This window comes from Talpa occidentalis, unplaced genomic scaffold (assembly GCF_014898055.3).
Source record: "Talpa occidentalis isolate TD23 unplaced genomic scaffold, MPIMG_talOcc4v2.1 talOcc4.8, whole genome shotgun sequence".
Classification (NCBI taxonomy): domain Eukaryota; kingdom Metazoa; phylum Chordata; class Mammalia; order Eulipotyphla; family Talpidae; genus Talpa; species Talpa occidentalis.
This window is the reverse complement of record NW_023605194.1, coordinates 43,718,976-43,744,653: the sequence shown is the minus strand read 5'-3', so window position 1 is coordinate 43,744,653 and position 25,678 is coordinate 43,718,976. Positions and strand designations below refer to the sequence as shown.

The 25,678-nt window shown below is 52.6% G+C and overlaps 1 protein-coding gene across 2 annotated transcripts in view; it reads left to right on the top strand.

The window, feature by feature from the left end:
* The window catches only part of ADAMTS14 (ADAM metallopeptidase with thrombospondin type 1 motif 14), a 71,305-nt gene that overhangs the window by 33,303 nt on the left and 12,324 nt on the right, over positions 1–25,678 (top strand). The window contains exons 5-15 of one of the 2 annotated variants that reach the window (XM_037495698.2): positions 11,809–11,892; positions 12,567–12,714; positions 14,179–14,284; positions 15,450–15,593; positions 16,218–16,350; positions 17,712–17,825; positions 19,661–19,809; positions 21,756–21,931; positions 23,902–24,035; positions 24,419–24,542; positions 25,476–25,556. In XM_037495698.2, the coding sequence (XP_037351595.1) occupies positions 11,809–11,892; positions 12,567–12,714; positions 14,179–14,284; positions 15,450–15,593; positions 16,218–16,350; positions 17,712–17,825; positions 19,661–19,809; positions 21,756–21,931; positions 23,902–24,035; positions 24,419–24,542; positions 25,476–25,556 (1,393 nt within the window). Of the gene's footprint in view, positions 1–11,808; positions 11,893–12,566; positions 12,724–14,178; positions 14,285–15,449; positions 15,594–16,217; positions 16,351–17,711; positions 17,826–19,660; positions 19,810–21,755; positions 21,932–23,901; positions 24,036–24,418; positions 24,543–25,475; positions 25,557–25,678 lie in introns of both variants that reach the window. The other variant, XM_037495697.2, reaches the window with a different exon arrangement.

Sequence of the window (25,678 nt, the reverse complement as noted above, 5' to 3'; positions counted from 1 at the left end):
CACTCACACTCACACACACACAAATGGTAGGCTCTGGAATATTGGAGTGGGACCTCTTTTGAAGACCAAAGTTGCCAGACCCTACAAGGCCCTCCACTGACCTAAAAGTTAGGGGCTTTGCCCTGTAAGGAAGTTGGCTGGCTGCAGCTGCATGCTGACCGAAGATGACTGCTGGGCCCAGGATGGGATAGAGACTGACTACACTCAGCCTGACAAAACAGCCCCCAAGCCTGTGTTGACTGTGCAGCCAATCAAAATACCACAAGGAGAGGAACACGAGTAACATTAACTAAGAACATGAGCGTTGGGGCCCAGTTTCTGCTCCTTCCTGTCTTTTCACTTTGGGGGCAGATCACTAACCTCAACTGTCCTTTTTCTCTCCTTCAAAGCAGCATTCACAATGCTTACCATGCAAGATTGGGGGGCATTAAATGGGTGCACAGTGAATCGTGTACCTCACATGGGGTAAGCTCTCATGAGTGGCTGGTGATGATAATGACATGACTTCCATGAAGTAAGTGGTAACACATTTCTGGGAAGTAGGCAGTTGAGAACCCTATGTGAACCCTCTGGTCAAGCCAACCCCCTTGGAAACTTTGTGGGATAATAAACCAGCATGATGCTGCTCATGCTGTCTGGGGTCCACAATCTGGCCACAGGCTGGGTGGGGTGGCTGCTGGGGCTGGCAGCCAGCCTCTTATTCGTTGTGTGAGCTCAGGCAAGGGACCTGCATTTCTTAGGACTCTGTAGGTGGCAAATGACGGAAAATCAACTCAAACTAGTTTAAGAAAAACATGGCAATTTATTAACTCGTGGGCCAAGCTGTGGGAGAGTAGAGGATAGAGCTGGTGGTGAGTGTAATTGGTACCAGAGGCTCACACAGACTTTGTTCCAGTTTCTTTTCTCTTGGTGACTTTCTGATTTTCTGTGACCCATTTCTCTACAAGACAGATTCTGACCACCTGCATCTCACCTACCTCAGAACTCCATGGTCAGAGACAAAAGAAATTTTTCTGCCATTTCCCAAGAGGACTTGGAATGGTCCAACTTTGGGTGACATGATTAACCTTTTGGATCAATTACACTGTTATGTTGGAGAAGGAGCTAGAGCTTCCCAAAGGAGGGGATACGGGCATTGGACACGGGCATGGCCACCGGAGAAAATGTTCTAAGCTGGTCACGCACACAATCCGTTCATGCTACAATATTGAAACTCCCACCCAGAGCCTTCATTTTTTTCATAGTAGTATCTGGTCGTGGGTTTTTCATGAAGGTTAAATGCATATAAGGTATTTGGCAATAGGGAGTACTCAATTAATGTATTTCTATTATGTTATAAGTCTCTGTATGTGTGCATTAAGTATTTCTTTGTCTAATTCTTTGAAGATGAGTTCCTTGAGGATGGGGACTTGGCCTTAGGCCTTTTTGAACCCCAGCAGCAAACAGCACAGCGCCCAACTCCTGATAAGTGATTGGTAAATACGTAAGTGAACATCCTCGATGGGAGAAGCAGGGAGCCAGCATTGGCCGAGATGGGAAAAGTGGAAGACAGTAGATTTCTGTAAACAGTGCAGCATTAAGGAAAGGGCCGGGGTAGAAACCATCCCTAGGGAGACGAGGGGGTGCCAGAAAGTCTGCCCCTTGCCACCTCTTTGTTTGGATATGAATTTTTCTATTTTTTAGGTAATATGTGGCTAAGGACTCAAGGGGCAAAGGCCAACATGTGGGGCTGTTTGAGAGGGGAGGGTGGGATGACTCTGAATATGAACACACCCACCTCTCCGGTGCACTTGACCACCCACCAGACTATAAATTGCTGGCCCAACCTGAGACCACACAGCTGAATGCTAATTCTTTTTTTTTTTTTAAGATTTATTTATTTTTGCATACAAGAGCTGGGGTACAGGCCAGAGATGCAGGGGGTGAGAGGATTCACCAGAGACAGAGCAGGAAACAGAACAGGCAGACTGACTGAAACACACTGCTGAGGGAAGCAGTGGGAGAGACAGGAGAGGTCTGCTGCGCCATGTGGGTTGCTCCCTGCTGGCCAGGGATCGAACTTGTGCTCCAGGTCTATTAGTGGGAGAGCCCTGTCAGCCCCAGGAGCCCGCAGGTGGAGACAGGAGGGCCGGTGAGGGAAGGGACTGGGGGACCTTAGGAAGCCCTCAGGTGCCGGGAGCCTGGACTCTGGGTCCCAATGTGGCACTGAAGAATCAGGGATGTTAACTGTACCCATTTCACGGTCCCAGAGACCTTTAATTGCTGAAATAGAATTTTCAGAAAAGGTACAATCACGACTGTCCTAGAGACATAAACAGGAGCATGCGTTAAAAATTTTACTCAACTCATTGGTCAGTGAGGAACCCCGACAGATGTTATAACTGGCTCAAAGAGAACCCAAGAAATGGAAACCTTTCCAGATCAGGAAATTGAAATTTTGAAATCAGTGTGTAGAGACAAAATTTTTCGTAGGGTGGAAGAGAAGACAGAATTTGCATCCACAATGTTTTCATTGTAAAGTAGCTGCAGTAGCAGAAGATTCAGGTAAAGCCAAAGGGTGATCTGTGGACAATATGCAGTTTCCATTGAAGTGCAAATTTGTATTCTCTGAATTTGAGGCCTGGACTGGGTCCCGGGGAAGCACCCCTTCCATGGGTGGCAGGGAGTTGGGTGGCCATCTGAGTGAAGGTCCCCATCTTGGCAGCCTCGGCCCTCCCCAAGAGCTGCCTTTGTCACCTGCCTCTCCCTTCCTGGCTTCTGGCTGGGAAGCGGGGGTGTGGAGAGAATGCCTAGGGCTTGAGTGGTGGCAGGTGAGGAGTCCAAGGAATGCCACAAAGTTCTTTTTCTTGGGTCACATGCCCCATCCTTTCCCAGTGAGGTATCTCCATGAAGAATTCTGTTGCATAGTTTCCCCTTAAGTGTTTCTTGGTTGGACTGAAGTGTGAGTAGGTCAGCAGGTTCTAGAAGGTGGAACAGACTTTCTGAGCCCCCATCCCCATCTGGCCTCACCCAGGCTTGGCTGTTATCTGTTCATTCCCTCTGCACCAGGTGCTGTGCTGCCTCTGTGGGCGCTCCACAGTGCTAGGCTTTGGACAGGATGGGGATGGTGTTAGTCAGGGTGCTTGCCATTGCAGGTGATGGAGACCTACCCATGCTGGCTTTGTCAAAGGTGGGGAGGTCTGCTGGACAGAAACTGCCAACTATGTCCACAGAATCGGTGCAAGAGCTCTGGACATGACAGCTCCAGGGACCCAAGGACTCAGCCTCCCTCCCTTCTCCCTGCTTGTCTTTGCTCTGTATAATACACCAACAGCAGCCAGGTTTGCTCCCAAAGACAGAAAATGGGGCCACTGACAACCCTAGACCCCCACATTTCTGTTCCTAAGACCCAAAGGCAAAAGAATTCTTCCTGCTCCCCCTAGGGAGGATTGGCCCTGGTTGGGGCCAGTGGCCATCCAGGAATAATTTCCTGGATCCCTCTGGGTGGGGCCCACCACCGTGTGTGTGGGGGGGAGGTGAGGCCAGATCTGTTCCTAGAAAGCTGGCAGTGCAGCATGCAGACAAAAGGAGAGCCTCTGAGCTGGCCACCAGGGCTCAAAGGAGGTAAACAGGTACTGACAACTGCAAACAACATCATTGTAGAAATAAGTAGAATCATTTCTAAGCAACCACTGAGAATCATGTTCTTTATAAACATGACTTCAGTTACTCAAGTCTTCCTAATGACCCTTTGCCTGTCCAGATGTCATTACTCAGAAACTGGGGTCTAGAGAGCTGGTTTTTAACTTTCTGGTTTCCTGTCTGGTGAGCCAAAGGGTTGGGTTTTGAGTGCTGCTCTGTCACCTTCAAAGCTCACCCTTCTCCTGCGGCCTCTACATAGAAGTCTAACATCAAGCCAGGTAGTATTGTGGCTAGTGGCTGCTGTGTCAAGGAAGAAAACAGCTTTTTTTCTATCCTCTTAGCTTCAGTGTCTGGGGACCTGCAATTTAAAGAGAAAAGACAGATTAGCAAGAGAAAAGAATTTGTTTCTGTGTGCAATAAGATTCCATGCAGGAGTCTCAGTGATGCATGACTCAATGGGGTGCTTATATACCTAACTTAGCAAAAGGGAGGAGAGAGAAAAACAAATGAATTTCTTTAGGAAAGACAAATGGTTTTTAGGAAAACAGATTGGAGATAAGAAAATTTGTGGTATTTGTTGATGCAGGTGCAAGTGGTCTTTCTGTCTTTATTTTTTTTTTTTTTTAATGGCAATGAAATTTCTCTTAAGGGGGGATTTATGGCAGCTCATTTCCCAAAAGTTGCTGCTTTGTCAGGTAAGGGAAATGCCAAGAATGTTTCTTTCTGCATCTGTTGAATCTAAAATGTCTTCAGCTAAAAATCATCTTTATACCAACTCTGCAGTTCTGGGTGGACCCCAGGAGATGAGCAATTGTACATACACACCCTGGAGGGGCTATAGACCTTGGCCAGTCCCTGAGATCCCTGCTTGGTGGGAAACCCACATGTTGTGGGTTCTGGACCACAAGGTGCCCTTGGCAAGGCCCCCACTAGCAGGTCTGGTCTTATCTAAGCCCTTCTCAGGAGGACTCTGGGAGGGTCAGTTCAAGTGGCCAGAGGGGAAATGGGTCTGCTGTTGGGGCCATGGCAAAAGGCGAAAGGTAAAGGGCTGAAGGTGACAACATTAGGTAGGTTATGGGGAGGGTCAACTGGAACTTTTTTCAAAAGTTGGGGTCTTCCCTTGGAAAGTGGAAAAGCCTTGATGGATCATACAAGGAGCCATTTCATTTTGTTGAGCAAAGTGTGCTTTTGAAATTTGGTATTCAAAAGGCTCTCCCAGAAATGTGATGAGTTCAGAAGAGTCTAGTTAAAGCCCTCTGATCTGGAGCCATGCAGTGATAGTGGGGAGTGTGTGGGAAGTTCTACTAAGTCCTCAAGATTCACAATGTGGAGTTGCCTCTGCTCCTCCTTCCCTGGTGCCCCTCCCCTGACCCTGGAACTTTTTTTTTTGGAGGAGGTGAGCTGTGACCTGTTTCAGATCTCTTGGCCAAATAAACACATTCTGACTTCTGACTCTCACCTCTGACCCACAATTCACAGCCTTGGCTGGGGAGCCCCTCTGCTCCATCCCTTCCAAAGTCCATGCCATGAGGGCCTACGTTGAAGATGTTATTTGCATGCTTGGTTCCTCCTTTCTTCTTTCCATAACCTTCCAGAAAGTAGGTAAAGAGAGGAAATGTATTTCCAGAGATTCTAGAAGGTTGTTTGAGGCTGGTTTTTCTTATTGCTGCCTTTCTCTTGTGGATGTAGGAACAGAAAGGCCTGGGGATGTGCAAGAGATGCAGTCAAGGCCCAGATTCCCATGGGCACCCATTCCTGTGGTGGGAAGAGGCTCACATTGCCAAGACAGCAGGTGGAGCCTGGCAGTCCTGCTGCCACCTCAGGGAAAGGTGGGCCTGTGGGGTCCTGACTTCCCAGAGGACAGACTGCCAGAGTTCTGATATGCAGGCAAGCATCCAACAACCTCTCCCTCCCAGGGGACCAACAGTTTGTCCTGTCCATTGTGTGAGAACTTTTATTTGACTGGGATGCTTAGCACTAATTCCCTTGGGAATTTCATGAAGCCAGTACAAAGAGCATCCTTTTGCTCTCTCCTCAGCGTGCTGCCTGCTTGTGGCCATTGCTGATTTCCAGGGCCAGGGCTGGCCTGGTGGCATCCAAGAGAGGATATCTGGTTCCCAGGATGGAAGCTGCCATTGTGCTAACCCAGGAAGGAGGGGACAGAGCTCTTAATGAAATACCCAAAACGATCTGATCAGGCTCCAGTGACTGCTGCCCTCAGGGCATCCTGCCTCTCATTTTTCTTTAACCTGTGGATGTGCTATAACTATTCATGCAACAGCAGGTGCTGGGAAAGAGTCTCTCCTCATCCCCCCTTTCCATGACAGTGGGCCCTGGATGGACTTAATTTGCACTGTGCCTCAGCTTACCCATTTGTATCAGGTCACTTTCCTTAGGCATTCTTTAAATCTCAGGAGTAGGGAACAATTTAAGAGCTTTGAAACATAAGTAGTTTCTTCAGCATTTAGTGAATACCCGGTGTGTGCCTAGTATGAGACAGACTCTTATTCTAGAAGCTTTGGTCTGGCTGTGAAATCAAGCCTCCATCCCATGGAATAATCAGGAATCACTGAGGGCAGTGCTAAAGGAGTTTAGAGGAGGTGGCTGACCCTGTAGACTGATGGGGGGTGTACAGAGAAGGAAGGCTTTCTGGTGGGGGCTGGAGCTGAGCCAGCCTTTGGAGGGAGGGAGCATTTGGTGAGGGGAAGATTGTGCAGGTGCATGGTGGTGGCAGGTGACAAGGCAGGGTTGTGGAGGGCACCCTGGGTGTGCCAGGAGGTGACCGGGACCTGCAGAGACAACGCTGGAATTCAGTCATGGCAGGATGGCCCATCAAGCGGTATGATGGGCTCCTGATGGGCGTGTGTGAAGAACACTACCCGAGAGTGGCACTGAGGTGGGCTTGGGGACGGAGAGGAGGGGCACCTTTCTGTGATGGGCCAGTGGAAAGATCCAGGAGACAGGGAGTTTGAACTATCTTGAATATCTCAAATATCATCGTGTCATCCCACTACCTACCGCATGTCAGAAACACGGCTGAGCACTTTAGTATCAGGCTCTTTGAATCTTCACCACGGCTTTATATGGGCAATTTGCCTTTGATCTCTGTGGTTCTGAGACGCTGTGGACTTGCTCAGAACCTATACACATAATACATGGCAGAGTCAGGATTTGGGGATTGCACCATATCTGTCTGCTTTCCTCCCACTGCCACTGCTGCTGTGGCAGAGCTTGGGGCACACCACTTCGGGGAAAGAGGGAAGGGAGAGCCCTGGCAGTCCCTTTACAGAAGGAGTGTCTTCCTGAGGCAGGGGGTCTCCCTAGCAGAGTCAGCATCTGGAAGCTTCACCCTGGGCATGTTTCCTACCCATGGCTCCTGGTGGGGGCCTTGCCTGCATCTGCAAGGGCCCTCTCCTTTCCTGGGGGTATTGCACTGAATCTCTGGGGTGAGGACTCCCTTGGCATGGGGATATGGAACCCCTCCTAGGGCCTGGAGCTGGAGCAGCGGGAGGGTGAGAAGAGACAAAGAGGCCCTTTCATCATTCCTTACCAGGCCAGTCTCCAGTTAGGCCCCTCCTGACAGCCCACCCATCTGGCTGGTAGTCTCCCGACCCATCCTGCTCCCCACCTGCCCTGCTAGGCCGACATTACAAAGGTGTTGGGTGTGGTTGCTGGGGAGACTTTGGCTGGTGCTTCTGCAAGAGTCCTACCAGCTCTGACACATCTTGGGTTTCCTGAGGCCCCAGTGCTCAGTTGCCCTGAGCACTGAGGCCACTCAGGTCCCTGCTTGGAAAAATTTGGCACCCCTTCTAGAGCCAGGAGGTTGGGGTGCAGATGGCTGTCAGAGCAGGACCATGGTGGCCTCAGCCTGGGAGGGCAGCATTCTGTTGGCCCAACATATGTGTTACATATTCCCACGAAGGCTGGTCTGGAACACTAGCTGACAGAGTGATGCTTTGCCAGGCCCTTTTATTTGGGGGCATGTGAGCCTCCAATACAGCTCACTCTGCTCACTAGAGGATGCAATATCCCCCCACTTTTTTGGTCCTTTCTCTACTTTAGTTTCCCCCCCAAAAAAGACTTCCCCCCTAAAACTTCCAAAACTGAAAACAAAATTTCACTTACTTTAATGTTGTGGTTAAACCAAGGGCAATTTTGCTTCCAAGGGATATTTTCTGATTTTCTTAGCTGGAGGGGATGGGCTGCTATGGGGATCTAGTGGGAAGAGGCCAGGGAGGCTGCTAAACACCCCACACTACCCAGTGCTCCTGTATTGGACGTACTGGAGGTCAGAATCTAGAAATCCTGTTTCTGGGTAAGCTAATGAGCCACTCCTAAGTTATTATTTTTTTTTTAAAGATTTATTTATTTATTTATACAAGCACTGCGTACAGTCAGAAGCACAGGAGGGTGAGAGAATTCATCAGAGCCAGAGCAGGGAACAGAACAGGCAGACTGACAAAATACAATGCTGAGGGAAGCAGCGGGCGCAGCAGGAGAGGTCTGCACACCATGTGGGACCCTCGCTGGCGGCCAGAGATCGAACCAGCGCTGCAGAGGCTGCGGGCAGCTTCGCAGCCCAGTGCTCAACTGCTGTGCCACCGGGGGAGGCCCAACCACTCCTAAGTTTCTAAGCAGAAGGTAGACTTTTTCAACTAACTAAAGCATGCTGTTAATCGAGCACTTATTACATACCAGGCCCTGTTCCAAATGCTTGACATTTGCCTCACCTTCTGTGCTCAGATCTTCTCAAGGTTGACTTCCACACGCTTAATTGAGGAGTCAGGTTCAGGGGAATGAGATCATGCAGCCAATCCCGGAACTTTCCAGACCTCCATACTGCCTGTCTTTCCACAGACCAGCAGCTGAGCAAGGACATCAAACCTATTTCATTTTGGAAATAGGTTGTGGGGGATAAATGCTGAGCATTGTGGGCTGGTGAAAGGGACTCTGTTGGGCTGGGAGGTCTGACCCTGTGCACCCTGGAACCACCCTGCACAAACAGGCTGGGCATGAGGTGGGCCCAGTGGCTGGGCCCCAGAAGAACCTCTTGGGCCAGCCTGCAGGCTCCAGGGAGCCCTGAGATAGCCACACCTTTAAGAGGTATGTTGTTTGGAAGACAGCTCAAAGTGCTCACTTGGAGCCCATACCAGCCCTTTGAAATACAGGGCCATGATCATGAACTTGTGGGGAGGGGATAGAGCAGCTGAGCCTTCACAACTGAGAGGTGAATTAGGAGAGTCAGCACCCTCCTACCAGCAGCCTGAGCCTCCAAGGTCTCACCAGAGCCCTGGGAAGTGGGGCCTGCCAACAGGGCATGCAAGTGAGTCTGGTGCCTGGTGACGTCTCAGCGTCCCCGTCCAGGGGAGACCAGAGCCCAGCTGTCGCTACTGTGTGGGTCAGCTCCAGGGGGGTTGGGGAGGACACATTTGGACGCCCTTGTGATATGGATGGCGAGTAACCTCCCCCACACCCATCACCCCTGTTTAACCTTGAGAAAACATCAGAGAAAAAGAAACATACCCAAATTGAAGGAGAGTTTACAAAATACCTCACCAGTACTCCTTGTAACTGTTTCAGCCATCAAACACCCAGGGGCATCTGACAGACATCAGAGGTGAGAAATTCTAGGGCAGCCTAAGAAGCTGTGATGACTAACTGAGGTGGGCTTTGGACCCAGGTCTGGCTGTCTCAGGAAAGCCTCCTCCCTGACACCTCCTGCCCACGTGCGCACCATCTTCCTTTCCCCCAACTCCTGGGGTCTGTGCCCAGAGCTTGGTACCGCAGTCCCTGGGAGCCTGTGGTCTCCAGATTATTTCAGGATGCTGAGTGGTCTCTCCAGAGGGTGTGCCCCTTTCTGCTGGATCAGTATTTGCACTTAGACCAGTTAAAAGGGTGAAAGCTGGCATCAGGAGGCCCCATTCAACTCCAGCTGTGTTGGACATTTGCCATCTGAATTTGCCTCCTGCTCAGCTAGGCAGCAGCCCCTCCCAGCCCCCTCTTCCAGCATGGACCTCCCAGTGTCCCAGACTGGTGGTGGCAGCCCTTGGAGCAGGGGGCACTGGGGGCCTTGATGGTGGTTTGGGGTCAGAAATGAGTAACACGGCAGGAATCTGGCAGCCATCCACCTGACCCACTTGGAGAGAGATGAGAACAGGAAGACAGTGGTCTTGTGTGACTTCCAAATGCCCGAGGCCATGCAGCTGCCACCACCCAAGTATCCCAGTGACCTCTCCTCTCCCCACCCGCGTGTATACATGGGGCCCTGATGCAGCTGCACAGAGAGTGCTTGCCCGAGACCTCATCCTTGCTCTGCGGGTACGTTGGGGGCCCTGCCCTGGTGTGGAAGAAAGCCTGTGTTCTGGGGCAGTGAGGGGAGGGCTGAGATGTCAGGTTATTTAAAGCCATTCTATTGGAAACTATCACTTCAGGGGATCGGCCAAGAATCCTGTTGGAATACCTGTGTATATGATGGGTGGCATCCTTTCCTCCCCATGGTTCCTCTAGGATAGTTCAAATTTGTGACCATGAAGTCCTTGGCCTGCTGAGAAGGGTGGAAGAGGGTGGAAAGAGGTTCTGCCACCTTTTGGGCCCTCCATCATCCCATGTGGTGGGGTGTTGGGGGGCCTGCTCTCCCACAGTGGGTACTGCTCTTTGGTCTCTGCTGGGTCCAGGCGTGGTGCCAGGCAGTCCCTGGCAGAAGCCTGGCTCTGGCTGCTCTTAAGTCTACATCCTCTCTGCCTGAGTGGTTCACTCGCAAGCTGGGGCAGCAGCCAGTTCTGGGCACTGGGAGGGGGGTGCTGTGGCTCCGGGGCACAGTATGACTTCTGCCGCTGCCTGCCTGTGCCCACAGCCCAGCTCTGCCCTTGGCTAGCCCAGGATAGGGGTTGGCATAGAAACAGACCTCTAGTCTGCCTCTGGCTTTCCCTTCCCGTGCGACTATCACATAGAGTTGGCCACTCTCCATTTGGCGCTGTGGACTGATTACTTGACTCATGAGCTGAAGAGCATGGAGAGGTGAATGTGGCAAAACAGGGCTATACTTGAAGCCCCATCCCAGCGCCCAGGAGGCCATGTGGGCAGAAGCGAGAGGCTTCTCCATCATCAATGTGCGACGAACTGCCTATGAGTCGCTCATTATTTCCAGATGTTGAGTTGACACAGGACAGCTGCATGCCAGTCCCGTGGCACCATCATTCCCCACTACTCTGCAGAAACAGGACATCCCAAGGAATTACTCCACATACCCCAAGTTGCCCAGCTCTTGGGGGCAGAGCTGGGATTTGATGCTGGGCCCCGGCTCCCAAGCTACACTGCTTCCCCATGGCTGTCCTGACTGCCCCTCGCTGAGCTGATCGTTTCTCCTCTTAGGCAATCCTTTCTCTCTGGAATCGTGTCCAAGTAAGGGATTAGTTACATAAGTCACAGCCCATCCCATGGACACATTAGAAAGGATGCTTTTCAGTACATAGCAAGTCTCATGAAATGAGCAAGATACATAAGTGTATTCAGTATGGTTATAATTTTATAAAATGAGACACACATGGCAGGAAGCATGTTAATGGTGGTTATTACTTATCTGTAATAATATGGGTGATCTCATTTTCTTGTTTTACTTTTTGGTTACTTTTCAAGGCTTTTAAAGGGAAATGTTTTACATTTAGAAAAAAAGTTATTTCAAAATAAAATAAAGTTGGAGTTGCCCAAGAAGACAACACAGAGTGTGGCATGTTCAGGAGAGGGTCCTGGGGGTTGACAGGCAGAGGCTGTGCCCATCACTCAAGGACACTGTTTTTGTGGCTTTCCGAACAAAGGAGTGGCCACAACTGCAAGGCACTGCCCCAGGGCCCTGGGCCCATGGGAGAAGGAGTTATCCCTTCAGTGTCCCTCAACCTTGACTGTGCCTGAGAATCACCAGGATCTTGTTCAAACACAGACTTGGGCTCAGGAAGTGGGGCCTAGGACCCTGCATTTCTAACAAACTCCCTGGTGCTCCTTTAGCTGCCTGGCCTCTCTCTGCCTCAGTTTCTTTTTCTGTAAAGTAAGGCTAAGAATGCCTGCCTGAAAAGGCCCTGGAAAGGATAAAATCAGATAATATGTCTGGCACCGAACCCAGTAGCTGGCATGGACTATGCCCTTAATGAATCTTGGATTCCCCTTTAACTCACAGCTCTTCTCCCCTTTCAGGTAGATGAGATTTACCACGATGAGTCACTGGGGGTGCATATAAACATTGCCCTGGTCCGCTTGATCATGGTTGGCTACCGACAGGTAAACCCCTCCTGTGGGTAGGCAGGTTTGGAGGGGGATGGGGTGTGGACTCAGAGCTTTGAACTAGCTCTGGTGTGGGAAACAGGGATTGCAATAAGACATTTTGTCTCAAATCAGAACCCGGAGGTCATAAGAATTGGGGCATGAGGGATTTAGGGGCTCCCTCCATTCTGATAAACCAGCAATCTCATACCCTTGCCAACTGAGTCCTTCTCCTTGAAGAATAAAGGAGGAAAGCAGGGAAGAGAGGGACTCACACTGAGGGATGTCCTGCCATCTTTGGGTCCTGGGGGCTGGGATCTGCAACCTCAGACCAGCTTTCTCCCCAAAATGGGGGTGACAACTGAAGTTTCCTCTGGAGACTAGCATATGGATTAACTAAGGTGATGAAAGTCAGTATACTGAGGAAATGTTCAGAACAGCAACCTGCCTGGCAGGTTAGTTGGGGATCAGAGATGTGTGTCCAGTGCTTAGCATGCAGCATCTGGGTGTAGGCCTTGGCATGGGGATATCCACTAAAGTGGGAGGGCCGTGTACCAGGGCAGTTGGAGTCAGACAATTGGCAGTTTGGTACTGGCACTGCCGCCATGGCCCTCTGCGGTGGGAGGGGCCCTTGGGTACCCGCTGTGGTCTGGGACCAACCCCTCTGTTGTGGATGCTTTCTGGTCCTGCAGTCCCTGAGCCTGATTGAGCGTGGGAACCCCTCCCGTAGCCTGGAGCAGGTATGTCGCTGGGCACACTCTCAGCAGCGCCAGGACCCCGGCCATGCAGAGCACCACGACCATGTGGTCTTCCTCACCCGGCAGAACTTTGGGCCCTCAGGTATGCAAGGTACTGTATTTGCAGTGGCCAGGTGTGTGCAGCTGCAGAGCAGAGGCCAAGGCTTGGGATGAGGCGTCTCTGGGGCCACGCTGGGGAGGTACAGACATGGAGCACATCATACACAGACAGACATATGAGTCAATGCATAAACACATGCACACACAGAGCCGCATGGGCAGAAGCACATAGCAATACAGAGACGTGTGTACAGACACACAGACAACACAGACACACGGCAGATGCGTGCACACACAGTCATAAACAAACATAGGCATATGAATATGCATGCACTTGCACAAGCATGTGCACATCAGCCATGTGTGTGAAGACACATGCACATATACTTGTGTGCACATATACTTGTGTGCACATACACACCACACACATGGATACATGCACACAGTCCACACACATGCATAGACCTGTATACTTGCATAGCAAACATATAGCAAACCTCAGACCTACAAGACAACTGGCTCCAAGAAACCTTCCCACCACAGCCTCTCGCTATACCCCAAAAGCATCTTGAACAAAAAGGCATTTCAGCACTTCTGAAGGTTGTCTGACTGGTTGCCTGGCAGGGAGCGTGCCCTGCCTGTCCCCTGTCCTTAATGTCTTCCCTGGCCCATTTGCCCTCCACAACATGGGCCTGTGGGTCAGTCTTGACAGCAGGCCCCTTAGCCAACCCGGTAGCTGCTTAGTAAATGTTGGCCACAGCTGTTGCTACCACATGCCACATGCCAGCCCCAGTGCATTGCCCATGGCTCCCTGAGGCCTGCACGGTCATGTCTGCAGCTTTGCCTGTGTCCTCCCACCTACATGTCCTCTCCCCCACCTTGGGAGGGCTGTCTCCTCTCTGCTCTATGCCCACCTCTCTGCCCTCCCTCAGGTTGTTCCCCTTTAACTACTTTTCCAAGCCATCCCTGCTCACCGCTCTGCACTCTTTGAACCCTGGCCTTGCAGACCCACATCTGATAACCTCCTAACCCCTAGTCCCCTGCTAGGTCACCTGCCTTTCAGTGTGTTGTGTGTGTCAGGGCAGCAAGGGGCCAGAGGGGGGGGAAGTATCTAATTGCTCTGCTTTCTCCATGGATCTAACATATTGTCACCCCTTAGCCTCCTCATAGAAAATGTCTGAAGTTTCTTGACTGACCAACTGACTTGTTAGCTGGAGGTTGGAGGTTGAGTGCACAGGCTTGGGTCCTGCCTGGAAACCTGGCCTTGAGTAGAGGAGAAACTGACAGGCACAGGGAAGCTTCAGGCCAAGAGGGAGGCCATAAAACCTTAGGATGAGGAGGCATGGCCTTTTCTGCAGGTGGGACTGGCAAGAATCCTTCCTTGGGGGCCCTCAAGCAGTGGCAAGGTCAGCATGGTCCTGCAGTGGCCAGCTGGACTCAGACCTCATCATGTCCTGCCTCACCTGCCCGTGACCTCTTTCTGCCTCTCTCCCTTTTCCCCTGGCAGGATACGCGCCTATCACTGGCATGTGTCACCCCCTGAGAAGCTGCGCCCTCAACCATGAGGATGGCTTCTCTTCCGCCTTCGTGGTGGCTCATGAGACTGGCCACGTGTAAGTGACACCCAAAGGGTGGGCTGTTCCAGAGCTTCAAGGAGTTCTATGGTGTGTGAGGCTTTGCCAGAGAAGCTGCCTTGGCTGGGAGGGTGCCCAGCAGCCTGGACAGCAATTCTGGCCCACCTTGGGCTCAGCCTGCACATCCCAGGGCCATGGGGAATCAGAGATAATCCTGCCTTTGAGCAAGTTGGTAGCAGTGTCCCAGCACAGGGGTGATCGACTCTTCCTGGGTAGCTTCTGTCCATCCACCCACACCTCCAGGCCCTTCTGAGACACAGAGATGCTATCCTGAGGCCATCATAAAGAGGAGCTCAGGCAGCAGACCAGGCTGACCACTGGAGAGAGGATGTTTATTCATTTACTCACTCATGTTTAGGAATTGGGCTATAGCAGAGAACTGGAAATAGAAGGTCTAGAAACTGCATGCTGGGAGAAAGCAAAGAAGCCACTATCCAATGGGTCAGAGAGCATCTTAGAAGCTTTGCCTTTGGCATTAAGTGCTAACTCTAAGGAACAGACTTTTCAATTTAAATTATCATATGATAGATGCCCACATGCAAAATTCTGTGTCAAGTGCCACAGGGTCTTGAGACGCTTAAGAGGCTGGCATGAGAGCCCCAATAAAAGAGGCTGAACTGAGCGAGTGAGACCCCAACCTTACACTGAAAGGCCTTGGGTCTGTTGGGAAGAGGGCACATTGTTAATGTTGATGCTGGAGGTCCCTACTGTGGGAGGTCCGTCAGTGGGCAGGGTGGGTAGGGAGGGTTTCCTGGGGCAGCCTTGGAAGCTGTAGGGGTTTGAGGAGGGTACAGAGTACTGAGGAGCAACAGAGTACTGAGGAGCAGAGAATTGCAGGAATAAAGACTTCAGGGTAGAATGACTCTGGCCCAGTAGGGGGAATCTGGGGCCTCAGCTTCTACTTAGCAGCCTTAGAGAGAGAGAGAGAATTAGAGAAAGAGAGAGAGAGAAAGAGAGAGAGAGAGAGAGAGAGAGAGAGAAAGGTGATCCTCCCACTGCATGCTGGGGAAACTGAGGCCAAGAGGTACAGTTTGAAGCCTGGTCAGGGCAAGGTCACCCATTGCTAGGTTGCTTGCTCATCTTCCCAGGGCAGGTGTCCAGGGTGTAACCAGGGCTCCTTTCTATCTTCCACTGCACCTTCCAGTCTTGGCATGGAGCATGACGGTCAGGGGAACGGCTGCGCAGATGAGACCAGCCTGGGCAGCGTCATGGCACCCCTGGTGCAGGCCGCCTTCCACCGCTTCCATTGGTCCCGCTGCAGCAAACTGGAGCTCAGCCGCTACCTCCCGTAAGTTACTTCCGCCCTGGAGGCCAGGATGGGGCAGCAACCTGCCACTCCAAGCAGAGATCACCCTGAGTGATCTCCCCTCCCAACACCGTCCTGCTCCTGAAACAATTCCCGGCTTCGCTGGGCAGACACGTGTTAGACTCGGGAGCTCAGGGCTGAGAATGGGAGTGGAGAGGTTTTGGGTGGGGCAGGGGTGGGCAGAAAAGCTGCACTAACCCCCTGTGGCTGCTGGCCCGGGCCCAGGTGCGTCCTGCATGGTGGGCTGACGTTCCCTTTTCTCTCAGTGCAGTGAACCCTCCAGTTGTCCATGTATCAGCCTGGTCCTGGCCACATAGCATGTCCCTCTCTGGTGGGCGAAACCCAGCCTGTAAGATACCTACGAGCTGCACACCCAACCCCAGTTCTGGGTGCCTCTCCCTGGAGCCCCCCAGACACAGCCATGGGTCAAAGTTAGGGCCTATGCCAGAGGGCATTCAGGGCTGCTGATCTCCTGGAAGACAGCTCCAGCACAAGGCACTGGGTCAGATTCCTGAAGGCCTTCCCTGCTCATTCAAAGTCCATCCTCCGGGGAGGGGAGACTGGGGAATTCCTGCCTCTGCCTGGCTCACCATCCAACTTATGCAGCTCCTACGACTGCCTCCTTGATGACCCCTTTGCACCCGCCTGGCCACAGCCCCCAGAACTGCCTGGCACTGACTACTCCATGGATGAGCAGTGCCGCTTTGACTTCGGCTCTGGGTACCACACCTGCTCGGCGGTGAGTCCCTACCGGTCCTGCCAGCTGGGTGCCATGTCCTGTGACCCAGACTGGTCCACCCAGCCCACCAGCGGGTCTAGCTATGTGCTCCAGGCTAGGTCCACCATAAGGGAGCGAGGTGAACAGGACTCACTCTGCCACCTTCTGCTACACCCCTGCCCTGCCCAGCCCTACGTGTGTGCTCTCCAGCAAGTACAGTGGCTGGAGAATGCTTTGGTGCCAGGAAAGATGGCAGAGAGCAGAGTAATGAGATCCTGGCTGGACTGGTCTGGGAGCTGACCTGTGGGGTTCCTTGAGTCAGAGCAGGCGCTGGGCTCCAGCTGGGAGCACAGTTGTCACCACCTGCTCTTCATGGGCATGGAGGAGGGTTGGGGCTGGCTTCCCACCCTGGTGAAATTCTCCTGCACACACCTCCCTCCAGGGAGGTGATCTCCCTCCAAGGAGGTCAGCTCCCACCTCCCCCCAGGGAGGTCAGCTCCTACCTCCCCCTGCCCTTGTGTCTGAGGAGATAGACACAAGCCATATAACCCTGCCCCAGCCACAGGGCAGAGCAGGGCACAGCCCGGGGATCAGTGAGGGCCACCCAGAAAAGAGAATGAGCAACAGAAAAGGGGAGAGCCCAGGCCAGGTGCTTGCAGAAGGGGTCAGGCCTCAGTGACCCGAGTAGCTCAGCCCCCACCCAGAACGCAACACCCCGCTCGGCTCTACAGAACTGGGAGGTGTCGATGTGCCAGGCAATCCTGGAAGTCATGGCATCTGTTTTGGCTGGAGAATGCGGGGGAGGTGGCATTTTGATGCCCATGTGCTGCCTGGGATGATAGGAGAGACTATTAGGAAATTGGGGCTCTCCTGGAATGCAGTTTCCCACCACCTGTGCTGTGGCAGGTGAGATGGGAGGGAGATGGGAACCCTTACCTTGTGTGGGTGCCGGGGTCTGGGCTGGACCAGTAACCCCTTCAATGCCCACCATGTGCACGGGACTCAAACTCCCCAGAACGATAGTCCCTGATCATTGACAGTGTGGGTCCTACAAAGGTCGGGAGGGCTTAGGGAGAAGACAAGACAGTGTGGGCTGTGGCTGGTTCCTTTTCCTCTGTGCCCTACTGGAGAGGAAGCATCTGGCAGCCACTGGTACTTGGGGTAGAGTCAAGTTGTCTCTGAGAGAGAGAGAGAGAGAGTGCACGCGTGCGTGTGCGTGTGCGTGTGTGTCTGGACGGGCTCCTCCTGCCTTCTTGGCAGTATTCTGGGCCCAGCATCCACCACACCCCCCTCTCCCTCTGTCGCTACCCTTTGCCGCCTGGGCAATGTGGCAGAGCTGGAGCACCAGTGCAGGCCGTGAGCCCGCTCCCCCTGCCACGCAGTTCAGGACCTTTGAGCCCTGCAAGCAGCTGTGGTGCAGCCACCCCGACAACCCGTACTTCTGCAAGACCAAGAAGGGGCCCCCACTGGACGGCACGGAGTGTGCACCCGGCAAGGTACCTGCAGGACGGGGGTCTGTAGCAGGCACAGCCTTTGTGGGGTGTGGGTCCCAGGGGATGCCCTGCCCCCCACCAACTGTGCATGGGGGGTCAGTGCTAAAGGAGAGGTGCAGGCCCCGTGTGCAGGGAAGGCTGCATGGAGGCCTCATGGGAACATGCGCACACTCAACTCTTTCATCTCCCACATGCCACAGTCCTTTGTTGCTGCAGTTTGCAGAGTTGGGTCTTCCATCAGCCCACGCAGCAGGATGCTTATTTCCACTCTACAGATGAGGAGGATGAGCCCGGCCACGGGGAGCTCCGTGAGGTCACCTAGAGAGATTAGCAGAGAAGAGAGGCATGAGAGACTTGGGGCTCCTCCCTGCGCTCCCCCCAACACCTGCCCTTTCACTTGTCACTGGGTGTTGCCCCCTCATGCGGGTGTGAGTACAGGGCTTTGTTTCCAGGGGCGCCTTGTGGCCAGGTGCGAGAGCCCTGAACTGGGGTCTGAAACCCCCCTTTGCTCTATTGCTGGTCCCTGGGTCATCTCTGTGTGGTGACCTTGGGCCATTCATTGAACATCTCTGGGCTCTGGCCCCTGGCCGAGTGTCCTTCTCTCTCTTCGGCGTAGTTCAGAAGTTACTGAGTCACGTCTCTGTCGGTGAGGGAGCGTGGGTACAGTGGGGCGCTAAGGGGTACGATTACTCAGCACCAGCTGTTAGTCTTAACATGGATCCACACCCACCAGTCCTAACATGGATCCACTGGCCTCTGCCCTCACCAGGCTCCTTCCACGCACATGTGCCCATGGTTGCACAGACCCAGGAGGCTCCAAGCCTGGTATGTGATTATCCCAAGAACTGGGGCGGCTACTCCAGGGATTCCAAAGTCCCACCCTCTCCAGGCACAATTCGTACAGCAGTTAGTCAGGGGCTCTCCATTTTGGCTACATGTTAGAAGTCCCCACCCCTAGGACAGGGAGTGGCTGCCCATGGGCACGAGCTATCTCCTCGGGGTGATGGAAATGTTCTGAGGACGGAGTGTGGTGATGGTTGCACAATGCTGCTAGGAAAAATCATTGAATTGTACACTTGAAATGGGTGAATTTTATAGCTTGTAAAGTCTACCTCATTACCCTTCTTTAAACAACTGCTACCCCTAGGGATTCTGACTCAGTGGGTGTGGGTAAAGCCAAGGCATCTGGAGTTTTAAAAGTTCCCCAGGTGATTCCAAGGCTGCGTACCGCTGAGTCATTTCTTGAGAAAGCTTTGCTGCGTGTCTCTGCTGTCACCCTAGAGGATAAAGGAAGGGAGCTAAGTTTGGCTGAGTCTTCCTTTGCATCTGACCCTGCGCTAGGGCCTTTGTAGGTGTTACTGCTTCCATTTCTTACAACAGTCCCATTTCACAGGTGAGTAAACTGAGGTTCAGCAAGGTGGAGTGACAACAAACCACACAGAGCTAGAAAAGGCTGAGCTGGGACTTGGACTCAGGCCTTTGACTCATGCATGTGCTCCTCCACTGCATGCATGAACCTCCCTGTGCGGCTGGCTTGCCTCCGGGAACACCACTACTTGTGACCCCTAGATAGTGATTTTGAGGCACAGTGCTGCAAGTTCAAAGCTTGGTGGCATGGGCACGTTGTCTTTCCTCCACTATCAGCCCTTTATTCCTCCCAGGGCACAGTTGTTATCATCACTGGTAATACGCTCTGCTGTTTCCCAGGGCTGCTTGTGCCAGGCTTTCTCCTTGGTACAGCAGCCCTGTGGGTGGTGTCCACATCGGGCAGTTGAGGAGTGCCTTAGCAAGGCAAGCTCGGTGGCCTAGGATGACCTCACCCCCTCTGATCCATCCAGTGGTGCTTCAAAGGTCACTGCATCTGGAAGTCGCTGGAGCAGACTTATGGCCAGGATGGAGGCTGGAGCTCCTGGACCAAGTTCGGGTCATGTTCACGGTCATGTGGGGGCGGGGTGCGATCCCGCAGCCGGAGCTGTGATAATCCTCTGTGAGTGTGCTTGGCTGGGGTGGGCAGGGCAGAGCAGGGGACACCTCACCTTAGGCTTGGGGGGCTTGGAGGGGAAAGCACTGGGGGCCTGGGCACAAGAGAAGAAACACCCCACAGGTTGGGTGTTTTAATGCCCAAGGACCCCCAAATCATTATTGGTTAATGACCCATCAGGTCTGACATCTGAGATTGGTCTGAACCAGCGATGTGTGCGGGAGAGTCCTTGGAAAGTCCGGGTGGGTCCAAGACTCTGCCCTCCTGGGCCCCCACAGCCCAGTTAAACTTGGAGCAAACACTCATCTAAATGCTCAGTAGCCAGGTCTTCAGAGAACAAATACACATGAAGCAAAACTTCCTTTAATCTTTCTTCACTTACCTGTTTCTAGCATCCAACCTCCACTCCCACGCCACCACCCAAATGTCAGCATTCTGGGGAACAGCCCATTTTCCCTTTGTGTGCCCTCTGTGGCAATCCCCTCCCCTCCCCAATTCTTCAGGCCTGTGAGTGCAGCTGACCGTGGCTCAGCAGCCTGCTTGGCGCAGCTGCAAGAGAGATGGAGCCGGCCGGTGCGGGCGTGCAGGGCAGCGCTCCAGGAACAGAGATGGAAGCGCTGGGCGGGGGCAGCCAGGCCAGGCCCTCCCGGCTCTGGGTAGCGTGTTGAGGAAAAGGAATGGCAGAGTCCAAGGATGGCAGCAGCTCTGGCACCCTCAGGCCCTGTGTGTTCTGCTGCTTCCCTCCATGGCCGGGGCTCAAGCCTCCGGGGCAGCCTGCTCCGGCGCGAGATGCTGTGTTCCCCCCTAGGCCACGGGCCCACGGGAGCTACCCTGTGACTCCCCCCCGCGGGTGAGAAAGCCGGGCTTAGAGGGAAGCCTCGTGGTGCCCACTCTGAGTGAACCACCTTCCGGCCCTGATGGGCTTTCATACCCTCGATCCTAGCATCCATTTATTGAACTCCTCTGTAATAAAAACTTTTTATTTCATGAGGCTTAAGTGAAATAACGTGTTGCTCTCAGCACCATGTCCAGCACAGATGAAGACTTAATAAAGGACAGCTGCTTGTAATACATGACACACTTTTACTAATAACAGTATATCCAGTGCTCGCTCTGGGCCAGATGGATGCTAAGCACTTAGGTGCATCCACCCGTGTAATTCTCCAGCGCCTCTGAGCAGGGCCGGTTACCTCGTGCCCTTGACACTCTGCGTTAGTAACCTTGCCTCATCCTCTTCCGTTAGTGGAGAAGAGGCTCTAGATGGCTTTACAATGGCATTTCTTATTGATTCTTCACAGAATGGTGGGAGGGGGTAGAACAGGAGAGGTGTGATGGTGCCTCCTTTAAGGGAAACAAAGGCACACCGAGACTAAGCACCTTGCCCATTTGCACATGCCCAGGACTCGGAAGCCAGACCTTCTGAGTGCAAATCCAAATGTCTTACTAACCCCTAGTTTATGGTATCAAGTGGAAGTGTATGCAAATAGGAGTGGTTTCCTCATTGATTGAGTACTATCATTTGCCAGGCCTTGTGTTAGGGTAAAACAATGTAAGAAGATGATAGATGATTTTTCTTCCAGTCTAGTTGGAGAAGGTTGTCGACCCTGTCTTCCCTCCCACACCCTCCACCTCCTCTGCACCTACCTTCCCCTTCCCTTTCTACTCTTCTCTCCCCCAACTCTTACTCCTTTCTTCTTCCCCCCCATAGACACACATCCACATGCACACACATGCACGCACACACACGAGGAGGTGGTATATATGTTGGGTCTAGAGGGGTCAGGAAGCCTCATCTCAGCAGTCCCCACAATGGGTCACTCTAGTTTATAGGTTAGTGAAGCCCCTCTTTAGGCTGCTCTAAAAGGCTTGACCATCCTGGTGGCAATGCGGGAGCCTGATCCTGCCAGCCTTCCCTGCCAGCAAGGTGACTGGCCTCTCTGTACCTGCCACAGCCCAGCCTACGGAGGCCGCCTGTGCCCAGGGCCCATGTTCCAGTACCAGATCTGCAACAGTGAGGAGTGTCCGGGGCCCTTCGAGGACTTCCGGGCCCAGCAATGTTCCAAACGCAACTCCTACTACCTCCATCAGAACGCCAAGCACAGCTGGGTCCCCTATGAGCCCATGGAAGGTGAGTGTGCCCTGCTCCCCCACCCACCTGAGTGTTCTTGGGCATCTGCTGGGTCCACATTCTTATGGATGCCACTCCTGGGCCCACTGGTGAAGGTGGAGGGACAGTGGGCAGGTGGCCACATCACTTTTTGCAGGCCTTTCACTGCGTAACTCAGGGCGCCTCCGTTCTCATCAAAGCTGTTCCTGATTCGTATATTTATGATAACATTTTTCTGGCTGATGTAGGAGAATGTTGTGAGCCAAGGCCATGTCACCCATGTGGAGGCCATCAACAGAGTTGGCCATTGGGTTGGTGCCTTGCAGACTTGGATTTACCGTACAGGAAGGCATCTGCCTATGCAGGCATGCCTCACTTTGCACAGCTGCTGTCCCAAGAACTTGGTGCTGTTCTATGCCATGGTTTTAGGATCTACCCAGCCGGTGCCAGTCTCTCTTTTCTGGAACATTTCTGTGACGGCTGTCATAGAAGCAGAGAGAAGCCAGCAAAGGGCTGGGATTCATGGCATGTTAGAGCCTTCAGGCTGGAAGGACCCTTCACAGTCTTCTGAGCGCCCATCCCTGACAGCCTCTCGGTGGTCCTTCCACAGACCCATGCTCATGCCCTACCACACAGCTCTTGGGCTCTGACAGCTGTTCTGATGAGAAAAGCCTTTCCACTCCTGACCCCAGGCTGTTTCTTTGTGGCCCTGGTCCCAGGATGTCCATGGAAGGACCCTCATCTCTTCCTCTTTAGAACAACAATCAGCAAGTTGGAGGAACCTCAGAGGCCTATCCATTCCTGCCGGTGTAAAGACTTCTCTGGAACATCCTTGCAGGAGTGTCTGCCTTCTAGATTTCTTCCAATCTGGGGAACTCACCATTTGCTTGCCACTGTCCCTGGCTCTGTGACTGCCCAGAGACCCAACTGCCAGGAGCAAAAGGGTCAGGGCCCTTCCTCTCTTCAGTGGGGTTGGGCCCCCAACCCCTACCCCGGGTCCCACCAGGAGCCTGGCTCCTGGGCATGAAATCCAAAGTGGTACTGGGAGTTGTGGCTCCAGACCTGAGTCCTGAGTGTTGGGCAAGTTGGGAGCCCTTGGACCAGGATCAGGAGTGACTTGCTGAGGAAGTGACTTGCTTTGAAAGTCTTGCAAATCCATTCAGAGCCCAAACAAGCACCTCAGCATGGGGTGAGGAGGGGCTGCAAGCTGATGGAGCCGACTCCTTTTGGGCTTTCCCAAGACTTTTAGACAAATTCCAGGAAGTCAGCTAAGCCCCAACCTCCCTTTTTCTAAGAAATGCAGCAAGTGTTTATAATGTTCTCTGGAACCTCCTTTTTAGGACATCAATAACACAGAGAGAGAGACGGGAACTCTTAATTGTTAGAACAAGAAAGGCTGCTGGCTCCTTGGCTGCTGTTCTGTTTTACAAACCCAAAGAGACCACTGTTCCATTTGCCTTTCACAGCCTTCCGGTGTTTACATCTTCTTCAAGATTCAACCACCGTCTGTGTGTCTGGTGAAGTGTGTGGAGAGTCACAGCAGGCTCAAGTGAGACTGGCTGCCTCTTCCATGTGCTGTTACCTGAGCAGATTCCTTAATGCCTCTGGTCTTTGGATTCTTGCCTAGTGATGCTAGAATCTCCTTTGGGGATATTGCAAGGTTTAAAAGAGTTAACTCATAAAAGCCATTTCAGTTTGTACATCAAGAGTGGGTAAAGGTGTCTCAGACTAATGTTGGCTTATTGTTGTGTTTATTATTTTAACACTTGCCACTGATGTAGGGTTTTACTGGTCAGGGATGATAAATAAGGAAGTGAAGGTGGGAGAGGTCAGATTATTCACCCAAGTTACGTGGCTAATAAATAAGTGACACATACCAGGTGCTCCACCCACTTCCCAGTGCTTCCTGCTTGGACCAGGCAGATATCATCCTGGGACACCTCACATTCTCTGAGCCCTGCAGGGGGCTTACAGGGCCTCTCTTCTCATAGATGCCCAGAAGTGCGAGCTCATCTGCCAGTCAGAAAATACAGGGGACATAGTCTTCATGAACCAGGTGGTCCACGATGGGACACGCTGCAGCTACCGGGACCCCTACAGCGTCTGTGCCCGTGGAGAGTGTGTGGTGAGTGGCCCCTCGGGGCTGCCCACTTGCCACCAGCCCCAGGACAGTGGAGGGCTACATTGCCTGTCCCTCCTGCTGCTCCCTTTGAAACAAATATCCCCTCCCCCTTCCTACCCATGATACCCCTTTGGTCCTCAGCCTAACCCAGGGATGCTGGAAAGGGCTTAATGCTAGTCCCATTTGTGGGGAGAAGTCTGGGTTGGGTTTAAGACTTTGCCTGTGTCCCTTGGTGGTTTGTGGCTGAGCCCCCATCCAGTATGCTTCTTGGTTCAAGGTCCCTTTTATCTGGGGCCCGGGGACCAGGGAGGGAGCCAAGGGCCACTGGCCCTAGGGTGATGGGGGGCCTGGGTGCTGCCTCCTGCTGACCTCACCTCTGGTCTTAGCCTGTCGGCTGTGACAAGGAGGTAGGGTCCATGAAGGCAGATGATAAATGCGGGGTCTGTGGAGGCGACAACTCCCACTGCAGGACTGTGAAGGGGACGCTGGGGAAGGCCTCCAAGCAGGCAGGTGAGCAGGCTGGGACTGGGGGGATGACCAGGAACAGCTGGGGTTCTGGCTCAGCCAGAGTTCCTAGTACCTGAGCTGTCCTTCAAATGGCCCCCTCTTTCCTGGAGCCAGGCCACAGTTTAGGGTGGGGGAGAAGCCTATCTCCAGACCTTCCTATGCTTCCCATTTGGTCACCTTACCTTTGAGGCATGCAATTGCTAGAGTTTGGGCCTGGAATTTAGAAACTCCAGGAATATATTGGGATGGGAGTTCAGTCATCTCTTTGGCTCTGGGATTGTTAAGGGAGTGAGGGGTCCAGTCTCAGACTAGATGTAATTTTCTTTTCCTCTCTCACTTATTTTTTTAAAATCTGTATTGCTTCTTATTTTGAACTCTTGGTATCTTTGAGTTCCTTGATTTCCTTCCCTACCTCTAGTCTGGCCGAACCTACTCTTGAACAGGGTAAGATATTAGTCCTTTACACTTTAGTATGAGTTAGATCCATTTCTTCTTTGATGATGTTACAGCTTTGCCTGCCCTTTCCTTGTGGGAGGACAGCTAGGGCTCTGAGAGAGGGTTGTTTCTAAGCCTCAGGCTGGGAGGGCCCTGGAGACTCAGAGTAGCTATACTGAATCTTCACATCCTATTTCATCTAAATCTCTACATTAGCTTATGATGTAAGAAGAAAAGGGGAAAAAAATCAAGAGAGAGGAATCGGATCGAGAAGGTGGGAAATAACAACTAACACACACGCACACAGCTTTAGTTCATGGGCACTTTAAGCTGGTGTATCTTATTTGCTCTTATCAGCAGTGCCTTATAGAGAAGTGCCCATCCTTATTTTATAGATAAGGAAATTGAGATTCCTGGATACTCAGGGGGTCATGGGGGACGCTGGGTATGGGCCCACCAACTAGGATGCTCACTGCTTTTCTGGATACTCCTCTGTGACAGGAGCTCTCAAACTGGTACAGATCCCTGCAGGTGCCAGGCACATTCAGATTGAGTTGCTGGAGAAGACCCCCCACCACATTGGTGAGTACTGGAATGCTGGAAAAGGGACCTATCTTAGGTTCATGGGACCTAGGGGCAGAGGAATATATTCTAATGCAGGGGGGTTTCACAACTTTGAAAAATGTCAGCGAACCACTGTTTAT